A 20,126-nucleotide genomic window follows, 5' to 3' on the forward strand; every position below is an offset into this window, starting at 1 on the left:
CCTCAAACTTATTGTAGTTTTGTTCAAGATACTAGTCATGAATAATAACAGTAGAGCAAAACCAGCAAAATTCAAAATATCTATTCAAATTAGAAAGAGTGAATGTTTAGTGCAAAGAAATTATAGGCGGTGGAATGCTCAGAGTTGACCAATTAATTCAAGTAACTAATGAGTGTGAGTTTTAAAGGTAACAGCAAATACTCAATCAAAACTGCATGCACAAACTCAATATTTTCGGTTGATGACAACTACATGATACATTGTGTAATAGCTCGGTGACAAGTCCATGCATAACACAGAGAAAATAATTCCACATCAAAGTTTTTTGTGATTCTTGTGTATCATCAGAACTCCAAACTTTATCCACCCTTTTATTTGTTTGTTACTTTCATCCCCTTTAACATTTCATCTCATCAGTTCAACTTTCGCTGTTGGATTTTACATGATTAGTGAAACAAAGAGTCCAATTTCCTTTCAATATTCATTGATGTCACATCTTCATTTCATTCTCAGAACCAAGCACAACTGCCACTGCATCGACTACGTCTGCCAGTAGCAGCGAAACAACAGGTATTTGGATAATGCAGCAACAGGATTCACTGATCAAATTTTAAAATGATTCATTACAAGTGCAAACAATCGATGATGCTTGATATTTACTTCAACCAATGTCCCTAAAAAATGTCAAACCATCGAACAGATTGCAGTTATTGGCTGAATATTATGAAATGATGCAAATGGAACAGTGCAGTGTGGTGAGGAGAATATTCCAAACGGTAAATAAGTTGCAAAAAAGAAAAACATGCTGTTAGTTTGCTTTATTATGCCTGTTTGATGCATAATGTAGAGTCGAAGGTAAGAACAGGGCAGTATTTGTGAGCCTCTCATTGATTAAAATTTTAAAAACCTCTTCCGTCGCTAAAGAACAGGATCCCAGGTTAGGTTGTTGTAACTGACAGTCTATTTTCAGCCTCATGTTATCCAAGAAGTAAAGTCCAAGCCTGCTCAACTATCTCAAATATTTCCGGTGTTCATAGGGACTACATCCTCAAATTGATTGTAGTTTTGTCCAATGTCTTTGCCTTGAATAACAACAGTCTCATGAAATTACCAACAACAAAATATCCGTGGGAATTAGAAAGAGTTAACGTCTAGTGTAACAATATTATATGCAGTGTATTGTTTAGAAATGTCCAATGAATTCAGGTAACGAAAAGAGGCTGAATTCTAAATATATCAGCAAATGCTCAATCAAGACTGCTTGCACAAATTCAGTATTTTCAGTTGATGACTACGATATGAATCCGTGCAATAACATGGTGACAATTCTGTGCATAATGGTAAACAATTCTATGCCAAACTTTTTCAATATTTCTAATTTTCATCAGAATTCCAAACGTTATCTCCCCAATTCTTCATTGAATACTTTTGTTAACATTTCCTATTATCAGTTTAATTTTCGCTGCTGCACTTTACCTGAATTGGGAAACAAAAAGTCCAATTTCCTTTCAATATCCATTGATGTCACTTCTTTATTTCATCCCCAGAACCAAGCACAACAACTGCCACTGCATCGACTACGTCCGCCACTACCAGCGAAACAACAGGTACTAGGATAATATAGCACCAGGATTCACTGATCAGACTTTAAAATGATACATTACTTCCAACACGTGACAAACAATAGATGATGCTTGATCATTCGATCAACCAATTTTCCTGAAAGCAGACAAACCATTGATCAGTTCACAGTCATACGCTGTGTATTATTGAACAATTCTGTAGAAACAGCACTATACAGTCAGGGAAATTTTACAAGAGGAGAATAAGTCACATTAAAAAGAATAAGATGTCATTTTGTTTTGTGTCTGTATAATACATAACATAAAGCCAAATGCAACAGCAGACCAGTCATCTCTGTGAGGGACTCAAGAAGCACATTTTCAAAGCACCTATCCCATCACTGAACATGGATTAAACATCCAGATCCCAGATTAGGTTGTCATAATTGATGACTCAATTAAAGTGAGAACGGTGGCATATTATTTTTGCTTCGCATTTTGACACTTTGTTGTTAGTTAGAATAGCAGATGCTAATGTTAGCAACCCAATAATTTAAATAGGAAATACCAAGCAAATAGTCAAGTAAGTCAATAAGAAAAGTCAAACAATTATTCATTTATTATTTGTAAGATTTTGGATGCTCATTTGTTTTGGAAAATAACAGCAGATCCAATGAACCAGTTAACACTTAAGGGCCTGTCCCACTAAGGTGATTTTTTAGGCGACTTCCGGCGACTGTCAAAGTCGTAGCAAATCGCTGAAATTTTCTTTTACCCTACGACAATGACCACGGCAATGCCGAGTCAGGTCGATACAAGTAACTTTTTTTTGTGAAACTAGCACTTGGCTAAGAGATTACAGCGTCTTCGGAAACATCACAAAATTCACATGCTCACCAATGCTTCTCCGGCGTCCTAATTTTTGCTGAAATCACTGACAAGTCTGTAATTACTTGAGAGTTTTGAAATATAACATCTAGTCCAGGTTATTTGAAAACCAAGCTTCACGGTAACAAGGCATAAACTGGATGGATTTCCTGTTTACTGATAGCAATATATTAAGAAATTTAATTTTAAACATGGTTAAACGGATTTTTGTGCATGAGTGGGCATTCCATGAAAATGTATTGGAGATGCATATCTGGTTTCTGGGTTGCATACATGTGTTGGGAGCCTACTCTAAAAGTAATCGCTAATGGCCTTAAACATCGAAAAATTCCCACGCTTACCTGACCGTCAAACTGTCGCCTCCAATCTACCTGTCAAATGTCCTGATGGTAAATAAATTGGTTAAACACAAGTATTTTATGGTATCTTCAAATGACTTTACTTAATTTAATATTACGTGCTTCTAAATGCATCTGCGACAACCTAGCAAACCTGGGAAGAGCGTACGACAGCACCCGCAATAAGCAAAGATACCTGGCGACAAACCAGCTGTCGCCGAGAAATTCCAAGCCGGTTAATTTCTCAGCAACGCGCCGAGATCCACCTGGTCGCCGACAGTCGCCTAAAAATCGCCTGTGGGACAGGCCCTTTCCTTGACAGCATGTTGCAAATATGCATCATCAGATTTACAAAATTAAATGATCAAATTCAGCTTGGACTCCCAGGGATATTTTGCACAATTTACAAGTTTATCCATGAAAGTGCTGCCATGTATATTAACTGATATTTCTTTCCATAGGTGAAGCTTCGACAACTTTTGCAAGCGCAGCAGCGACCAGGTCCCCAGAGCAAAGTACAACAATGACACCTTATACAACTGAATCAACATCAACAGTGCCAGGTACCGTAAATTGCAACTCGTACTCTAAATGGGTCCACTAAATGCAGTTGTGCTTGGTTCTGAGAATGAAATTAAGAGGTGACATCAATGAATATTGAAAGGAAATTGGTCTCTTTGTTTCACAAATCATGTAAAATGCCGCAGCGAAAGTTGAACTGGTGAGATGAAATGTTAAAGGGGATGTAAACAACCAATGAATAATTGGGTGGATAACATTTGGAGTTCTGATGAAACATAAGAATCACGAAAAACTTTGATGTGGAATTATTTTCTCTGTGTTATGCATGGACTTGTCACCCATGCCATCAACCAATGTTCATGAAAGCAGACAAACCATTGATCAGTTCACAGTCATACACTGTGTATTATTGAACAATTCTATAGAAGCAACACTGTGCAGTGGGGAATTTTACAAGAGGAGAATATGTCACATTAAAAATAAAAATATGTCTTTTTTTTGTTTAAAAACATACATTACTTATCACCAAAAGTGACAAACAGTAGATGATTCTTGATCAAACAATGTTCCTCAAAGAGGCCAAACCATCGGTTCATTCGGTAACAAATCTGTTCATGATTCTTAAGACTCATTAGAACTCCCAAAATTACCCACCCAATTATTTGTTGAATTCATTGTTCTCACATTTACATGCACAGGAATTTACATGCAAAAATGTTTCATGATTCCAAACAACTCCAAATGTTATCCACACAATTATTAATGTAATCCTTGGCTAACATTTCTTCTCGTCAGTTTAATTTGCCCTGCAACACTTTACATGCTTTAAGACACAATAATTGTCCAATTTACCTTCCATTTCCATATCTTTTGATGCCACATCTTCATTTCATTCTCAGAAACAAGCACAACTGCCACTGTATCGACTACGTCCGCCACTAGCAGCGAAACAACAGGTACTTGGATAAGGCAGCACCAGCATTCACTGATCAGACATAAAAATGATACAATATTTATCCAACACATGTGATAAACAATAGTTGATGCTTGATCAAGTCATTAGCCAATCTTTCTCAAAGAGACCAATCTATCAGTCAGTTCGAAGTTATTTGCTGGAAATTGTTGAACAATTCTAGAGAAACAACAGAATGTGGTCAGGACAATATTGCAAGAGAAAAATAAGTCACTTGAAAAAGAAAAATATTTTGTCAGTTTACTTTCTTATGTATGTATAATTTCTAATATTATACAGAGTTGCAACTGGGATTTAATATTGTGGCCTAACACTTTGATGTCAGTTCTAAAAGCATTCACTCGTATAATCTCCTCGTTAATTTAAATAGAAATATTGTGCAAATAGTCAAATAAGCCAAAAATAAGTCAGGCAATATTTAATTTATAGTTTGTATTATCATTAGACATGAGAGTGCAGCATGTATTTTAACTGAGATTTCTCTGCATATTTGATTCCCCCACTATAAACATTCTGTACATTCACGCTATCTATTCCCATTTGATTTTATTACACCTCCACAAAATAAACCTTCAGCCTGCCTTCGTCCAAGAAATAAAATCCAAGACTGTACTTTTGCATATACAATATTTTAGTTATTTATACTGCCTACATTCTACCTTCTGGCCTTGAATACCAACAGCAAAATGAAACAAACCAAGTTCAATATATCTATGGGTATTAGAAAGATTTAATGTCTAGTGTAAATAAATTATAGGCAGCGGATTGATTAAAAAAAGGTCAATTAATTCTGGTAACTAATTGTTGCAGAATTTAAAATCTAACACCAAATGTTCAATCAAAATAGCATGTAAAAATCCAATATTTTCAGTTGAAGTATACGACATGAAGCTTTGTGCAATAACATATTTACAGTTCGGTGCACAACACAGTGATAACAATTCAGGTACCAGATAATGCAGCACCAGCATTCACTGATCAGACTTTAAAAACATACATTACTTAACACCAAAAGTGACAAACAGTAGATGTTTCTTGATCAAACAATGTTCATCAAAGAGGCCAAACCATCGGTTCATTCGGTATCAAAATTGTTCATGATTCTTAAGATTCATTAGATTTCCAAAAATTACCCACCCAATTATTTGTTGAATTCATTGTTCTCACATTTCTTGTCATCAGTTTAATTTTCACTACCCCACTTTACCTGCTCTATGAATAAAAAATAATCCAATTTTCCTTCCATATCCATTGATGTCACATCTTCATTTCATTCTCAGAACCAAGCACAACAACTGCCACTGAATCGACTACATCTGCCACCAGCAGCGAAACAACAGGTACGAGGATAATGCAGCACCAACCTTCACTGATCTGAACGGAATATGCTTGTACATGTTCAATACTTTCAGTTGACGACTACTACATTAAAAATTGTTCAATACAATTGTGATAATTCCGTGCAAAACTGACAAAGGAATTTACATGCAAAAATATTTCATGATTCCAAACAACTCTAAATGTTATCCACACAATTATTCATGTAATCCTTGGCTAACATTTCTTCTCGTCAGTTTCATTTACACTGCTACACTTTACATGCTTCATGACACAATAAATGTTTAATTTACCTTCCATTTCCATTGCAACATCTATTGATGTCACATCTTCATTTCATTCTCAGAACCAAGCACAACTGTCACTGCATCGACTACGTCCGCCACTAGCAGCGAAACAACAGGTACTTGGATAAGGCAGCACCAGCATTCACTGATCAGACTTTAAAATGATACAATATTTACCAACATATGTTACAAACAACAGTTGATGCTTGATCAAGATATTAGGTAATCTTTCTCAAAGGGACCAATCTATCAGTCAGTTCGAAGTAATTTGCTGAGAATTGTTGACCAATTCAAGAGAAACAACAGAGTGTGTTCTGGAGAAAATTGCAAGAGAAAAATAAATCATTTGAAAAAGAAAAATATTTTGTCAGTTTACGGTCTTATGTATGTATAATTTCTAATATTATACAGAGCATTTAAAAATCCAATATTTTCAGTTGAAGTATACGACATGAAATTTGTGAAATAACATGATGCAGTTCGGTGCACAACACAGTGATAACACAGGGCTGACTTAAGGAGGTCGTGAAACCGCTCCACGGGCCCATTAGCCTGTGGGTGATACGCTGTGGTGTGCTGCAACCTGGAATCGTACAGCTCTGTTAGCGTAGCCCAAAGGGCAGAGGTGAACTGGGACCCCCGGTCGGTGGTGATGACTGACGGAACACCAAAACGGGCCACCCAATGCAGGGCCATGGCCCGGGCACAAGAGGCGGCGGAGGTGTCGGACAACAGGAAGGCCTCAGGCCAACGGGTAAACCGGTCAACCACCATGAGTAGGTGAGTGTAGCCCCTAGAGGAAGGTAAAGGACCAACTAAATCCACATGAATGTGGAAAAATCGGACCTCAGGAACCACAAACTCCTGTACAGGAGGTTGGACATGCCGGTGAACTTTGGAGGTCTGGCAGGGAACACAGGATAGGGCCCAAGCGGCTACTTGCTTCTGCAGGCCACGCCAAACAAATCTAGCGGCTACTAAGGCTGAGGTGGAGCGAATGGACGGGTGCGCCAGCCCATGAATGGCATCAAACACCCGAAGCTGAAGGGCGGCCGGCACCACCGGCCTGGGGTGGGAGAGTGAAATATCACACCAGACTTTTGTACCCGAGGTCCCACAAGCCACATGGGCCAACTTTAACCCCGAAGTGGTGGAGTGATATGTTGAGGCAATGTCTGCCAGGCGCTGTGCCTCCGCAAGCTCCTGAAAATCAACCTTGCACTCCACCGCCGAAATTGGGGGAACGGCTGGCCTGGACAGGGCATCAGCAACGGCATTAAGCTTACCAGCGATGTGGCGAACATCCGTGGTAAACTCTGAGATGGAAGTCAGGTGTCGCTGCTGGCGGGCCGACCATGGGTCAGACACATTAGAAAAAGCGAAAGTCAGCGGTTTATGATCTGTAAAGGCCACGAACGGGCAGCCTTCTAGAAAATACCTAAAGTGGCGGACAGCCAAATAGAGAGCCAGAAGCTCACGGTCAAAGGTGCTATATTTCAGCTCAGCCTGATTAAGCTGTCGGCTGAAAAACGCCAAGGGCTGCCAACTGCCATCAACATGCTGTTCCAAGACCCCTGCCACCGCCACGTCTGACGCATCGACCGTCAGGGCCGTGGGGGTGGAGTTGCTCGGGTGGACGAGCATGGTGGCGTCTGCCAGAGCCATTTTAGCTGCTTCAAAGGCCGTATCGGCTGCAGCGGACCACTTTAACTCGACAGGTTTACCCGCGAGACATTGGAAGAGCGGACGCATGATCCGTGCTGCTGCAGGCACGAACCTGTGGTAGAAATTCACCATCCCTACAAACTCCTGCAACCCCTTTACCGTGGTGGGCCGTGGAAAGGCACAAACTGCCTCCACTTTTTCCGGCAAAGGAGTGGCACCGGCTGAGGTGATCCGGTGACCTAGGAAATCAATAGAGGAAAGACCAAATTGACACTTTGAGGGGTGAATGATTAGCCCGTGATCTTGAAGCCGCTGGAACACAGTCCGTAAATGGACCAGATGTTCTTGCACCGAGCGACTGGCGACCAGGATATCATCCAAATAAATAAAAACAAAAGACAATTCCCGACCAACATGGTCCATAAGTCTCTGGATCGCGTGCATCGCGTTTTTCAAACCGAAAGGCATACGCAACCATTCGAACAATCCGAACGGAGTGATCATGGCAGTCTTTGGTACGTCTTCCGGATGCACAGGAATCTGGTGGTACCCCCGCACCAAATCAATTTTGGAGAATACGGTGGCACCTTCCAGACTAGACGAGAAGTCCTGGATGAGCGGTACGGGGTAGCGGTCGGCAGTGGTGACGGCGTTAAGACGCCGGTAATCTCCACATGGTCTCCAACCCCCAGATGCTTTGGAGACCATATGCAACGGAGAGGCCCACGGACTGTCGGAACGACGGACAATGCCCAGTTGTTCCATTTTCAGGAATTCTTCACGCGCAACCATCAGTTTGTCCGGCGGCAATCTCCGGGCCCGAGCGAAAACGGGGGGCCCCTCGGTGGAAATATAATGGACAACGCTGTGCTTTGCAGAGGGAGCGTCAAAACGCTGAATGAGCAGCTCCGGAAACTCAGCCAGAACCGCAGCATACGGGCCGGAGGCCGCGACTACAGCCTGGACTGTCGGGCTGGGCGGGGTGGCAGGTGGTGGAGCAGCGGGCTCATCGCTGCTAGCGGAGGATCGGACTTTTACCTCGGACATCGGCCACTAGCGAAAAGGCCCAGAGAAAATCTGCGCCCAGGATCGCCTGACCGACTTCTGCGATGATAAACGACCATTCGTAAGTACAGGTACCGAAAGACAGAGACATTCCCTGCGTACCATAGGTGCGGATGGTGCTACCGTTGACCGCGATGAGGGTAGGCCCTCTCTTACCCGATCGAGCTTCGAGATCGGTCGGCGGCACGATGCTTACTATGGCTCCCGTATCGACTAAGAACTCTGTGCCTGTGAATCGATCCACGACGTAGAGGCGGCGGTTTTGGCCAATCGCAACTGCCTCTGTGTACGATCGGCTGAGGCAGTTCCCGAGAAAGTGCAAGGTGAGCGGCAGTTGCGGGCTTCTCCACCCCATCGCAGATGATAATAACACCAGTCGCGCTTGTGCGGCTCCTTTTTTCGGGGTTTTGGAGAAATGGCGGGAGTCGCGGCGCCATCTTGGTGTCGCGGCGGGCTGCCCGATGGTACCAAGACTGTTGATCGAACTATATTTTCGCAATTTCGACGCCATGAGCGCATCGGCTTTCTCCGCGTATGCCACGGGATCCTCGAAAGAACAATCCGTGAGCATAAGCCTAACGTTTTCTGGGAGTTGCTCCCGGAATGCCTGCTCAAACATGAGGCAATCCTTGTGCCCGCCTGCCAGCCCCAACATTTCGACCATGAGGACGGACGGCAGCCGATCTCCAGCTTTGGATGGCCCGTCGGGAGGAGCTGGATGCGCTGGCTGTCTTTTCCGCAGCGTCGGGCGGCGCACAGCAGGTCGGGGCCTCCGTCGACCGCGTCTCATGCCGACCTCCGCAGCGAAATCCGCCATCGGGCACCCCGGCGCAGGTACGTCGTTCTCGCACGGCCCGCCGGCAGTTCCTTCAGACGCCATCAGAGGTCACTGGTGGTCGGCCCAGTCAGCACAACCTCCCATACCGTTGGAGGCCACCAGAGGTCGATGGTGGGCATCCCAGTCGGCACCGTCGCATTTACCACCGGACACCAGCAGAGGGAGCTGGTGCTATTAGCACCGTCGCTGGGGACCAGCAGTAAAGCAATGTCGCCCACCTTGTGCCTTTCCGGGAAACGGAGGTGCCGGCCATCAGTGATTCCTTCGGCGGCCGGCCAGATCCATCGCGTGTTCGCTCGGGATCGCCGCACCGGGGGTCAGTTCCTCGTGGACACTGGAGCGGAGGTGAGCGTCCTGCCTCCTTCCACTGCCGATATCCATGCGGGTAAACGCGGCCCCCTCCTCACTGCGGCGAACGGGAGCCCCATCAGCACTTATGGGGTCCGCAAGCTCGCCCTTAACTACGGCCATAGCTGGTTTTCGAGGGGGTTTGTCATTGCCGACTTTTCCCAGCCGCTGCTGGGCGCTGACTTCCTGCGAGCGCATTCAATGCTCATGGATGTCAGGCGGCAGCGCCTGGTGCACTCCAGCATGGTGAGGCTGGTCCAACGGATTTCAGGGACATTCTTGAACCCCACTTCCGCTCCTCCGCTCCCAAGCACGCGGTGCAGCATCATATCCCCACCACCGGGCGGCCCGTGCACGCCCGAGCGCTGCTCACTCCAGACAAGCTCCTTCTAGCTCGGGAGGAGTTCCGCCAGATGGAGTCAATAAGCATCGTGCGCCCCTCCGATAGCCCGTGGGCGTCACCACTCCACTTGGTCCCCAAGGTGGACGGGGCTGGCGCCCACATGGGGATTACCGTCGCTTGAATGTTGCGACCATCGCCGACAGGTAACCGGTCCCACATATCCAGGGCTTTAATGCCCACCTGGCCGGAGCATCGGTGTTCTCCAAGGTGGATCTTGTGCGCGGGTATAATCAAATCCCGGTCCACCCCGACGACATCCCCAAGATTGCCATCATTACACCGTTTGGCCTGTTCGAGTTTTTACGGATGCCGTTCGGGTTGAAGAACGCCGCACAGGCCTTCCAATGGCTTATGGACTGTGTGTGCCGTGGCCTGGACTTTGTTTTCATATACTTGGACGACGTACTCGTGGCTAGCCGCTCGAGGCAGGAGCACTGCACCCACCTCTGCCAGCTGTGCCAGCGCCTCAGTGAGTACGGGTTGTCTGTCAACATGTCGAAGTGCCGTTTTGGGGTGACGGCCATCGATTTCCTCGGCCATCGGGTGACCCCACAAGGGGTGGTACCTCTTCCGGACAGGGTCAACGCTTTCCGCCGGTTCCCCCGACCGACCACTGTCAAGGGCCTGCAGGAATTCGCCGGGATGATTTCCTTCTATCACCGCTTCCTGCCGGCGGTAGCCGGAACTATGCGCCCACTCTTCCACCTCATGGCTGGTCGTCGCAAGGAGGTCGAGTGGGACAACGAAGCAGGAGCGGCGTTTCAGCATGCTAAGGAGGCCCTGGCCAGGGCCACGATGCTCGTCCATCCCAGGGAGGATGCCCCAACCGCCCTGACCGTGGAAGCTTCCGAGGTGGCGGTCGGTGCGGTGCTGGAGCAGCTCATTGACGGGTGCTGGTGGCCACTCACTTTCTTTAGCAGTGAGCTCCTAGCCCTCTACCTCGCCGTACGCCACTTTCGGTACTTCCTGGAGGGGAGGCACTTCACCGCATTTACGGACCACAAGCCACTCACCTTTGCGTTTGCCAAGGTTTCGGATCCATGGTCTGCTCGGCAACAGAGGCAGTTGGCGTACGTGTCTGAGTACACCACCTCAATGTGTTTAGTGGAGGGCAAGAACAACAGGGTGGCCGACGCCTTGTCTAGATCCGCGGTCCACGCCGTTCTACAAATGGCCGGGGGTATTGACTATTCCGCTCTAGCAGCCGCACTGCTGGGAGACGAGGAGATGGCCAACTATCGCACGGCCGTTTCGGGCCTGCAGCTAGAGGACATTGTCTGTGGCCCAGGGGACGCAACGCTGTTGTGTGACACTTCCACTGGCCTGCCGCGGCCCACCGTCCCCGTCGCCTGGCGGCGCAGGGTTTTCGAGGTGCTCCACGGGCTTTCTCATCCTTCCATTCGGGCGACGGTGGCCCTCGTAGCCTCCCGCTTCATGTGGCATGGGCTGCGTAAGCAGGACGCACACTGGGCACGCACCTGCATCCCGTGCCAGACCGCCAAGATCCAGCGACATGTGCGTGCGCCTCTGCAGGAGTTTGGTGTCCCTAGACAGCGGTTCGACCACATTCATGAGGACATCGTGGGGCCGCTGCCGTCGTCCCGGGGCATGACCCACTTCTTCACCGTGGTCGATCGCTTCACGAAGTGGCCGGAGGCCATTCCGCTGGCGGACACCTCGACAGCCACCTGTGTTCGGGCCTTGGCGGCGCACTGGATCGCCCGGTTCGGGGTGCCACTGGACATTACATCGGACCAGGGGCCGCAGTTTACTTCGGAACTGTGGTCGGCTATGCCACGCTTCTTGGGAGTCCGCCTACACCACACTACGGCGTACCATCCACAGGCGAACGGTTTGGTGGAACGTTTTCACCGCCAGCTGAAGGCTGCCCTGAAGGCTCGGCTCACTGACCCAGATTGGGTGGACGCCCAGCCGCAGAGTTGGTGTACAGGGCCCCTTTGACGGTTCCCGGGGAGTTCATTCCACCGGAGCAGGGTTAGGTGGAGCAGCATTTGGACACCCTGCAACGTCTTCGGCAGATGGTGGGCAGGCTGGCGCCGGTGCCTACATCTCGTCATGGGACCTTCCATCCGCACGTCCCTCCTGCTCTGGAGGACTGCCAGTTTGTTTTTCTGCGCAGGGACGCTCATCGGACACCTCTCCAGCGGCCGTACGAGGGCCCCTTCCGGGTCCAGCAACACGGCTCGTCCACATTTGTTCTGGACATGGGGGCCGCAGTGAGACTGTTTCATTTGCACGGCTGAAGCCGGCATACGTGGACATTGATCAGCCGGTGCCGGTTGCGCAGCCCCGCCCGTGCGGTCGCCCTCCGTCCACGTTACCCCCGCCAGTGTCTTCTACGTCCCCTCCACCTGTCGGTCAGTCGCCGGTCCCTGCGCCGGGCGTGGTGCGCACCCAGGCTGATCGCCTCGTCCGCCCTCCTGTCCGCTTCATACCTCCAGTTCTTGGGGGGGGGGGGTCCTGTGGCGGTCCCTGGGTATCAGGCCACTCCTAGGGTCAGCCCCCTCGGCACTTGATGGAGAGGCTTAAGGGGTTAAGATTCAGGCCATTAGGGGGAGTGGTTTATCCCTCGGTGGACTTTGTTGTGAGTGGAGGCTCACAACCAAATAAATAACTTTCTAAACCTGCCTGGCGTCCAGCCTTTTTCTGGCCTCCGCCAGGCCATTACATTGTATAGTTTCTAACATTATACAGAGTTGCAAATGGGATATAATATTGTAGCCTAACACTTTGATGTCAGTTCTAAAAACATTCACTAGTATAATCACCTCGTTAATTTAAATAGAAATATTGTGCAAATAGTCAAATAAGCCAACAAAAGTCAGGCAATTTTTAATTTATACTTTGTATTATAATTGATGCTTCTATGTTTGGAAAATAGTAGTTTATATAATGCCCCAGTCATCAATTACATGACTGCAAGATGCTAAGATGCTGCACATTCACCCTATCTATTCCCATTTGATTTTATTACACCTCCACAAGATAAACCTTCAGCCTCCTTTCATCCAAGAAATAAAATCCAAGACTGGACTTTTGCATATACAATATTTTAGTTATTTATACTGCCCACATTCTACCTTCTGGCCTTGAATAACAACAGCAAAATGAAGCAAACCAAGTTCAAAATTGCTATGGATATTAGAAAGATTTAACCTCTAGTGTAAATAAATTATAGGCAGAAGATTGATTAAGAAATGGCCAATTAATTCAGGTAACTAATTGTTACAGAATTTAAAATCTAACAGCAAATGCTCAATCAATGCGCAAGTGGAAGCGGAAGTGGCGGCGCCTAACGGCTGCGGCTCACTAGCAGTCTGTTCGTCTTTTTTCCTTTTTTTTTTGTGTGTCGGTGTTGGGATGGTTGTTTTTTTTTTTTGTTGTGTATGTGTGGGGGGTGGTGGTGTGGGTGGGGGGTGGTGGTGTGGGTGGGGGAAACCTTTCTCTTTTAGGTCTCTTCCTCACGGCACGGGGTGCGGCTCGGCCGCGGTGCCTTCCATCGCCCGGCGCGGCTCGTCCGCGGGACTTTTCATCGCTGGTGCGGCTCGGCCGCTGGATGTAACATCGCCCGGTGCGGCTCGGCCGCTGGACTTAACAGAGCCCGGTGCAGCTCGTCCGTGGGGCCTAACATCGCCCGGCGCGGCTCGGCCGCGGGACTTTTCATCGCTGGTGCGGCTCGGCCGCTGGACTTAACATCGCCCGGTGCGGCTCGGCCGCTGGACTTAACATCGCCCGGTGCGGCTCGGCCGCGGGGCCTTCCATCGCCCGGTGCGGCTCGGCCGCGGGACCTAACATTGCCCGGCGCGGCTCGGTCGCGGGACTTAGCTGCGCACGGCTCGGCCGCGGGGCCTTCCATCGCACGGCTCAGCCGCGAGACGTTTCAGTGCCCGGTGTGACTCGGCCGCGGGGACTTCCATCCCCTTGCGGGGACTGTGCGGGTCGGTCAGGGACGAGCTGTCTGTCCGTGGGCGTGGAAGTTTTGTTGCCTCCATCACAGTGAGGGGGTGTTTGGAGTCACTGTGATGGACGTTTGTGTTGGGGTCATGTGTCTTGTGTTCTTTTTTTTTGTATGTGACTGCTATGTAGTTTCATTCGGTACCTTGGTACCGAATGACAAATAAAGCTCTGTTGACTGTTGACTGTTGACTGTTGACAGTTTGGTGCACAAGACAGTGATAACAATTTATGAAATAATGAAATAAAGGGTGTCCAATTTCCTTGAAATATCCATTGATGTCTCATCTTCATTTCATCCACAGAACCAAGTACAACAACTACCACTACATCGACTACTAGCAGCGAAACAACAGGTACCAGATAATGCAGCACCAGCATTCACTGATCAGACATTAAAAACATACATTAGTTACCACCAAAAGTGACAAAGAATAGATGCTTGATCAAACAATGTTCCTCAAAGAGGCCAAACCATCGGTTTATTCGGTACCAAAACTGTTCATGATTCTTAAGATTCATTAGAACTCCAAAAATTACTCACCCAATTATTTGTTGAATTCACTGTTCACAGTTCTTATCATATCATATCATATCATATACATACAGCCGGAAACAGGCCTTTATCGGCCCTCCAAGTCCGTGCCGCCCAGTGATCCCCGTACATTAACACTATCCTACACCCACTAGGGACAATTTTTACATTTACCCAGCCAATTAACCTACATACCTGTACGTCTTTGGAGTGTGGGAGGAAACCGAAGATCACGGAGTAAACCCACGCAGGTCACGGGGAGAACGTATTCACTACCCCACTTTACCTGCTTTATGAATCAAAAATAGTCCCATTTTCTTTCAATATCCATTAATGTCACATCTTCATTTCATTCTCAGAACCAAGTACAACAACTGCCACTACATCGACTACTAGCAGCGAAACAACAGGTACCAGATAACATTTCTTCTTGTCAGTTTAATTTACACTGCTACACTTTACATGCTTTATGACACAATAAGTGTCCAATGTACCTTCCATTTCCATTGTAATATCTATCGATGTCACATCTTCATTTCATTCTCAGAACCAAGCACAACTGCCACTGCATCGACTACGTCCGCCACTAGCAGCGAAACAACAGGTACTAGGATAATGCAACACCAGCATTCACTGATTAGACATTAAAATGATACAATATTTACCAACACATGTGACAAACAACAGTTGATGCTTGATCAAGTCATTAGCTAATCTTTCTCAAAGTGACCAATCTATCAGTCAGTTCGAAGTTATTTGCTGAGAATTGTTGAACAATTCTAGATAAACAACAGAGTGTGGTCAGAAGAATATTGCAAGAGAAAAATAAGTCACTTGAAACAGAAAAATATTTTGTCAGTTTACTTTCTTCTGTATGTAAAATTTCTAATATTATACAGAGTTGCAACTGGGATATAATATTGTGGCTGAACACTTTGATGTCAGTTCAAAAAACATTCACTCGTATAATCACCTCGTTAATTTAAATAGAAATATCGTGCGTCTATGTTCGGAAAATAGTATTATAGATAATGCCCCAGTGATCAATTACATGCTGCAAGTTGCTAACTTGCATCATTAGATCTAAAAAACAAATAATAAAAGTCAGCTTGGACTTCCAGGGACATTTTACAAGTGTAGACATGAGAGTGCTGCATGTATTTTAACTGAGATTAGTTGCAGCCTATTTCCATTGTGGATGAAACAATTACTCTCTGAGACTAAGGAAGCTGGTCAAGACAAGTCTTATTGTTATTTCTAAATTTTCTTGTGCAGATTTTGAGTTCAAGTTGTAATTTATGGTACCTGTCTCTGTTGATGTTGATTCAGTTGTATAAGGTGTCATTGGACTTTGCTCTGTGGACTTGCTTGCTGCTGTGCTTGCAGAAGTTGCCGAAGCTTCACATATGCAGAGAAATGCCAGTTAAATTACATGGCAGCACTCTCATGGCTACACTTGTAGTTGTGTAAAATGTCTCTGGAAGTCCAAGCAGACTTTAATTATCTGATATTTTATCTGATGATGCCTTTTAGCAACATGCTGTCATGTAAGTGAGAACTGGGACATTGGATCTGCTGCTATTTTCCAAACAAAGAAGCATCTGTGATATTACAAATGATAAATTAATAATTGCCTGATTTTTATTATTTGTTTATTTGAATATTTGCATGCTGTTCCGACAAAGTATTGAGGTGATTATAATAACTTTTATAACTGACATCAAAGTGTTAGGCAACAATTTATACCAGACTTAAGACTCTATTCCCATCATCAATGGCTTTTGTTTTAAGCCTTTGGCTTTATATTATATCCTTTGGCTTTATATTATTTATTATGCAAATATATGAAGGCAAACTTTCATGTGACTTATTTTCCTCATGTAATAGTCTCCTGACTAAACTCTGCAGTTTCTATAGAATTGTTCAATAATACGCAGCAAATAACTTGAATGACTGATGGTTTGGCCTCTTTGAGGAAGATTGGTTATTATATTGATCAGGCATAATTTATTGTTTTGTTACTTGTGTTGGTAAATATTGTGTCGTAAGTCTGATCAGAGAATCCTGGTGCTGCATTGTCCTAGTACCTGTTGTTTCCCTGCTGGTGGCAGATGTAGTCGATGCAGTGGCAGTTGTTCTGCTTGGTTCTAAGAATGAAATGAAGATGTGACATCAATGGATATTGAAAGTGAATTGGACTATTTTTGGAAATAGTCTCTATGCTCAATTTGTCCATGCCACACATGATAAGGCATCAAAGCTGCCTCCATTTCCCAGCGGTGATTATATATCGCTCTAAGCCTTTCCTGTCCAAATGTCTTTCAGTTTATCATTGTCTTTCAGTTTATCAACTACTTCTTCGGGATGTCTGCTACATATCCATTCCTATCACCTTCTGTGAAAAACATCACTTCAAGTTTCTGTTATAATTTTTCCCATCTTTCTGTGAGACTCCAGTTCTTGACTCCTTCACCCTGGGATAAAACTGTTCATTCATCCAATCTATTCGCATATGATTTTATAAACCTCTGTAAGATCAACCTTCAGTTTCCTTTTATCCAAGAAATAAAGTCCAAGCCTGCCCATCTTTTGTGTATATTTCAGATCTTTACACTGCCCACATCCAAGGTTCTGGCCTTGATTGATAACAGTAAAATGATAACTTCTGACAATTGATGACTACTACTGGCAATGCCATGCATAACACTTTGAAAACAATTCCATGCCATCATTTTTCATGATTCCTAAGTTCCAACAACAACTCCTGATGTTATCCATCGAATTATTCATTGAATACATTTTCTTCTCATTAGATTAATTTTCACTGCAGTACTTTCCATGCTTTATGCAAAATATCCATTGATGTCACAACTTCATTTCATTCTCAGAACCAAGCACAACAACTGCAACTGCATCGATTACGTCCGCCACTAGCAGCGAAATAATAGGTACTAGGATAATGCAGCACCATCATTCACTGATCAGACTTTAAAAAGATACAATATTTACCAACACAAGTGAAAAACAATAGATGATGCTTGATCTTTATATCATCCATTGTATCGCATAAAGGCCAAACGATCATTTAACAGTTATTTGCTGAGTCTTATTAAACAATTCTCTAGAAACAGCAGTGTGGTGAGGAGAATATTTTGTGGAAAATAAGTTGCATTTAAAAAAAGCATGCTATTAGTTTGCTTTCTTATGTCGGTATGATGGAAAATGTAAAGTCGGAGGTAACAACAGGGTGGTTTTCTGTGAGACACTCAACGACTCCTTTGTCAAAACGCCTCTCCCAATACTAAATATTTTGCACAATTTACAAGTGTAGCCATGAGAGTGCTGCCTTGTATTTTAACTGACATTTCTCTGCATCTGTGAAGCTTCGACAACTTCTGCAAGAGCAGCAGCGACCAGGTCCACAGATCAAAGTACAACAATGACGACTTATACAACTGAATCAACATCAACAGAGACAGGTACCATAAATTACAACTCCTACTTCAAATCTGTGCAAGGGAAAATTATAAATAATTATAAAACTTGTCTTTCAACCTACCTTGGACTCAGAGAGTAATTGTGTCATACAGAATGGAAATAAGCTCTATGTCCCAATTTGTCCATGCCACGCATGATCAGCCATTGATGCTAGTACTCTTTTCCCACGGCGGTTCCATATCACTCTAAACCTTTCCAATCCATGCACCTGCGCAAATGTCTTTTCAACATTATTACTGCTCCTGCCTTCTACTTCATCTGGATAATTGTTCCAGATACCCAGAACCCTATTTAAAAATGTTATTTGTTGCACGTGCATCAACAATTTCATATAGATCCGTGCTTCGTATCACATTTTTTGACAAAGTTGCCCTTCAGGTTCATATTATTTCCCATCTCATCTTACAACTATGCCCTCTAGTTCTAAATGCCCCCATTCTGGGATAAAGTTCAAAATATCTACGGAAATTAGAAAGGGTTAATGTCTTGTTCAGTTTAGTTTAGAAATAGAACGTGGAAACACACCCTTTGGCCTGCCGAGTCTGCACCGACCAAGGATCCTCGCACACTAACAACACCCTACACGTACACGAGGGACAATTTACAATGTTACCAATTAGCCTACTAACCTGTACTTCCTTGGACTGTGGAGCGAAACCAGAGCACCCGGATTAAACCGACACAGGTCACAAGGTGAACGTACAAATTCCAAACAGACAGCACCCGTAGTCAGGATCGAACCCAGTTCTCTGGCGCTGTTAGGCAGCAACTTTACCGCTGCGCCACCATGCCGTCTAATGTTAATGAATTGTAGGCAGTGGATTGCTCAGAAATGGCCACTTAATTCCGATAACTAAAGAATGCAGAATTCTCAATCCAGTGGAAAATACTCAATCAAGACTGCATACACACATTCAATATTTTCATTTGAAGAATATTACATGAAACATTGTGCAGTAACACGGTGAAAACATTCTGTGCATAACACAGAGAAAACAATTCCATGCCAAAACTTTTCATGATTCCTGATACTCATCAGAATTCCAAATGTTATCCACCCAATGCTTTGATAACATTTCTTGTCGTCAGTTTAATTTTCACTGCTGCACTTTACCTGAATTGTGAAACAAAAAGAGTCCAATTTCCTTTCAAAACATTTTATGTCTCATCTTCATTTCATTCCCAGAACCAAGCATAACAACTGCCACTGCATCGACTACGTCCGCCACTAGCAGTGAAACAACAGGTACGAGGATAATGCAGCACCAGCATTCACTGATCAGACTTTAAAATGATACATTGCTTGCCAACACAAGTGACAAACAATAGATGATGCTTGATCATTCTATCAACCAATGTTCCTGAAAGTAACCAAACCATTGATCAGTTCACAGTGTATTATTGCACAATTCTATAGAAACAGCACAGTGCAGTCAGGGGAATATTACAAGAGGAGAATAAGTCACATTAAAAAGAAAAATATATATTTTTTTATGTCTATATAATACATAATGTTAAGCCAAAGGCAACAGCATACCAGTCATCTCTGTGAGGCACTCAAGAAGCAACTTTTCAAAGCACCTATCCCATCACTGAACATGGATTAAACATCCGGATCCCAGATTAGGTTGTCATAATTGATGACAGAAATAGAATGATAACTGAGGCTTTTTTTTTTTGCTTCACATTTTGACACTTTGATATTAGTTAGAATAGCAGATGCTATTGTAATCAACCCAATAGATTAAGCAGGAAGTACCATGCAAATAGTCAAGTAAGTCAATAAGAAAAGTCAAGCAATTATTAATTTATTATTTGTAATATTGTGGATGCTCCTTTGTTTTGGAAAACAGCAGCAGATTCAATGAACCAGTTACCACTTACATGACTG

General features: G+C 44.8%; 1 protein-coding gene across 1 annotated transcript in view; it reads left to right on the forward strand.

Moving 5' to 3' along the window:
- Positions 1-513: 513 nt before the first annotated feature.
- Positions 514-20,126, forward strand: part of LOC144590910 (uncharacterized) — a gene marked incomplete at its 5' end in the record, with an annotated part of 53,803 nt that continues 34,190 nt past the window's right edge. Inside the window, 8 exons of the mRNA XM_078395273.1 lie at positions 514-570; positions 1,548-1,607; positions 3,250-3,351; positions 5,564-5,623; positions 14,508-14,558; positions 15,097-15,147; positions 18,121-18,216; positions 19,422-19,481. Coding sequence (XP_078251399.1) covers positions 514-570; positions 1,548-1,607; positions 3,250-3,351; positions 5,564-5,623; positions 14,508-14,558; positions 15,097-15,147; positions 18,121-18,216; positions 19,422-19,481 — 537 coding nt within the window. The remainder of the gene's footprint in view (positions 571-1,547; positions 1,608-3,249; positions 3,352-5,563; positions 5,624-14,507; positions 14,559-15,096; positions 15,148-18,120; positions 18,217-19,421; positions 19,482-20,126) is intronic.

Source organism: Rhinoraja longicauda, unplaced genomic scaffold (genome assembly GCF_053455715.1).
Source record: "Rhinoraja longicauda isolate Sanriku21f unplaced genomic scaffold, sRhiLon1.1 Scf000393, whole genome shotgun sequence".
Lineage (NCBI taxonomy): Eukaryota > Metazoa > Chordata > Chondrichthyes > Rajiformes > Arhynchobatidae > Rhinoraja > Rhinoraja longicauda.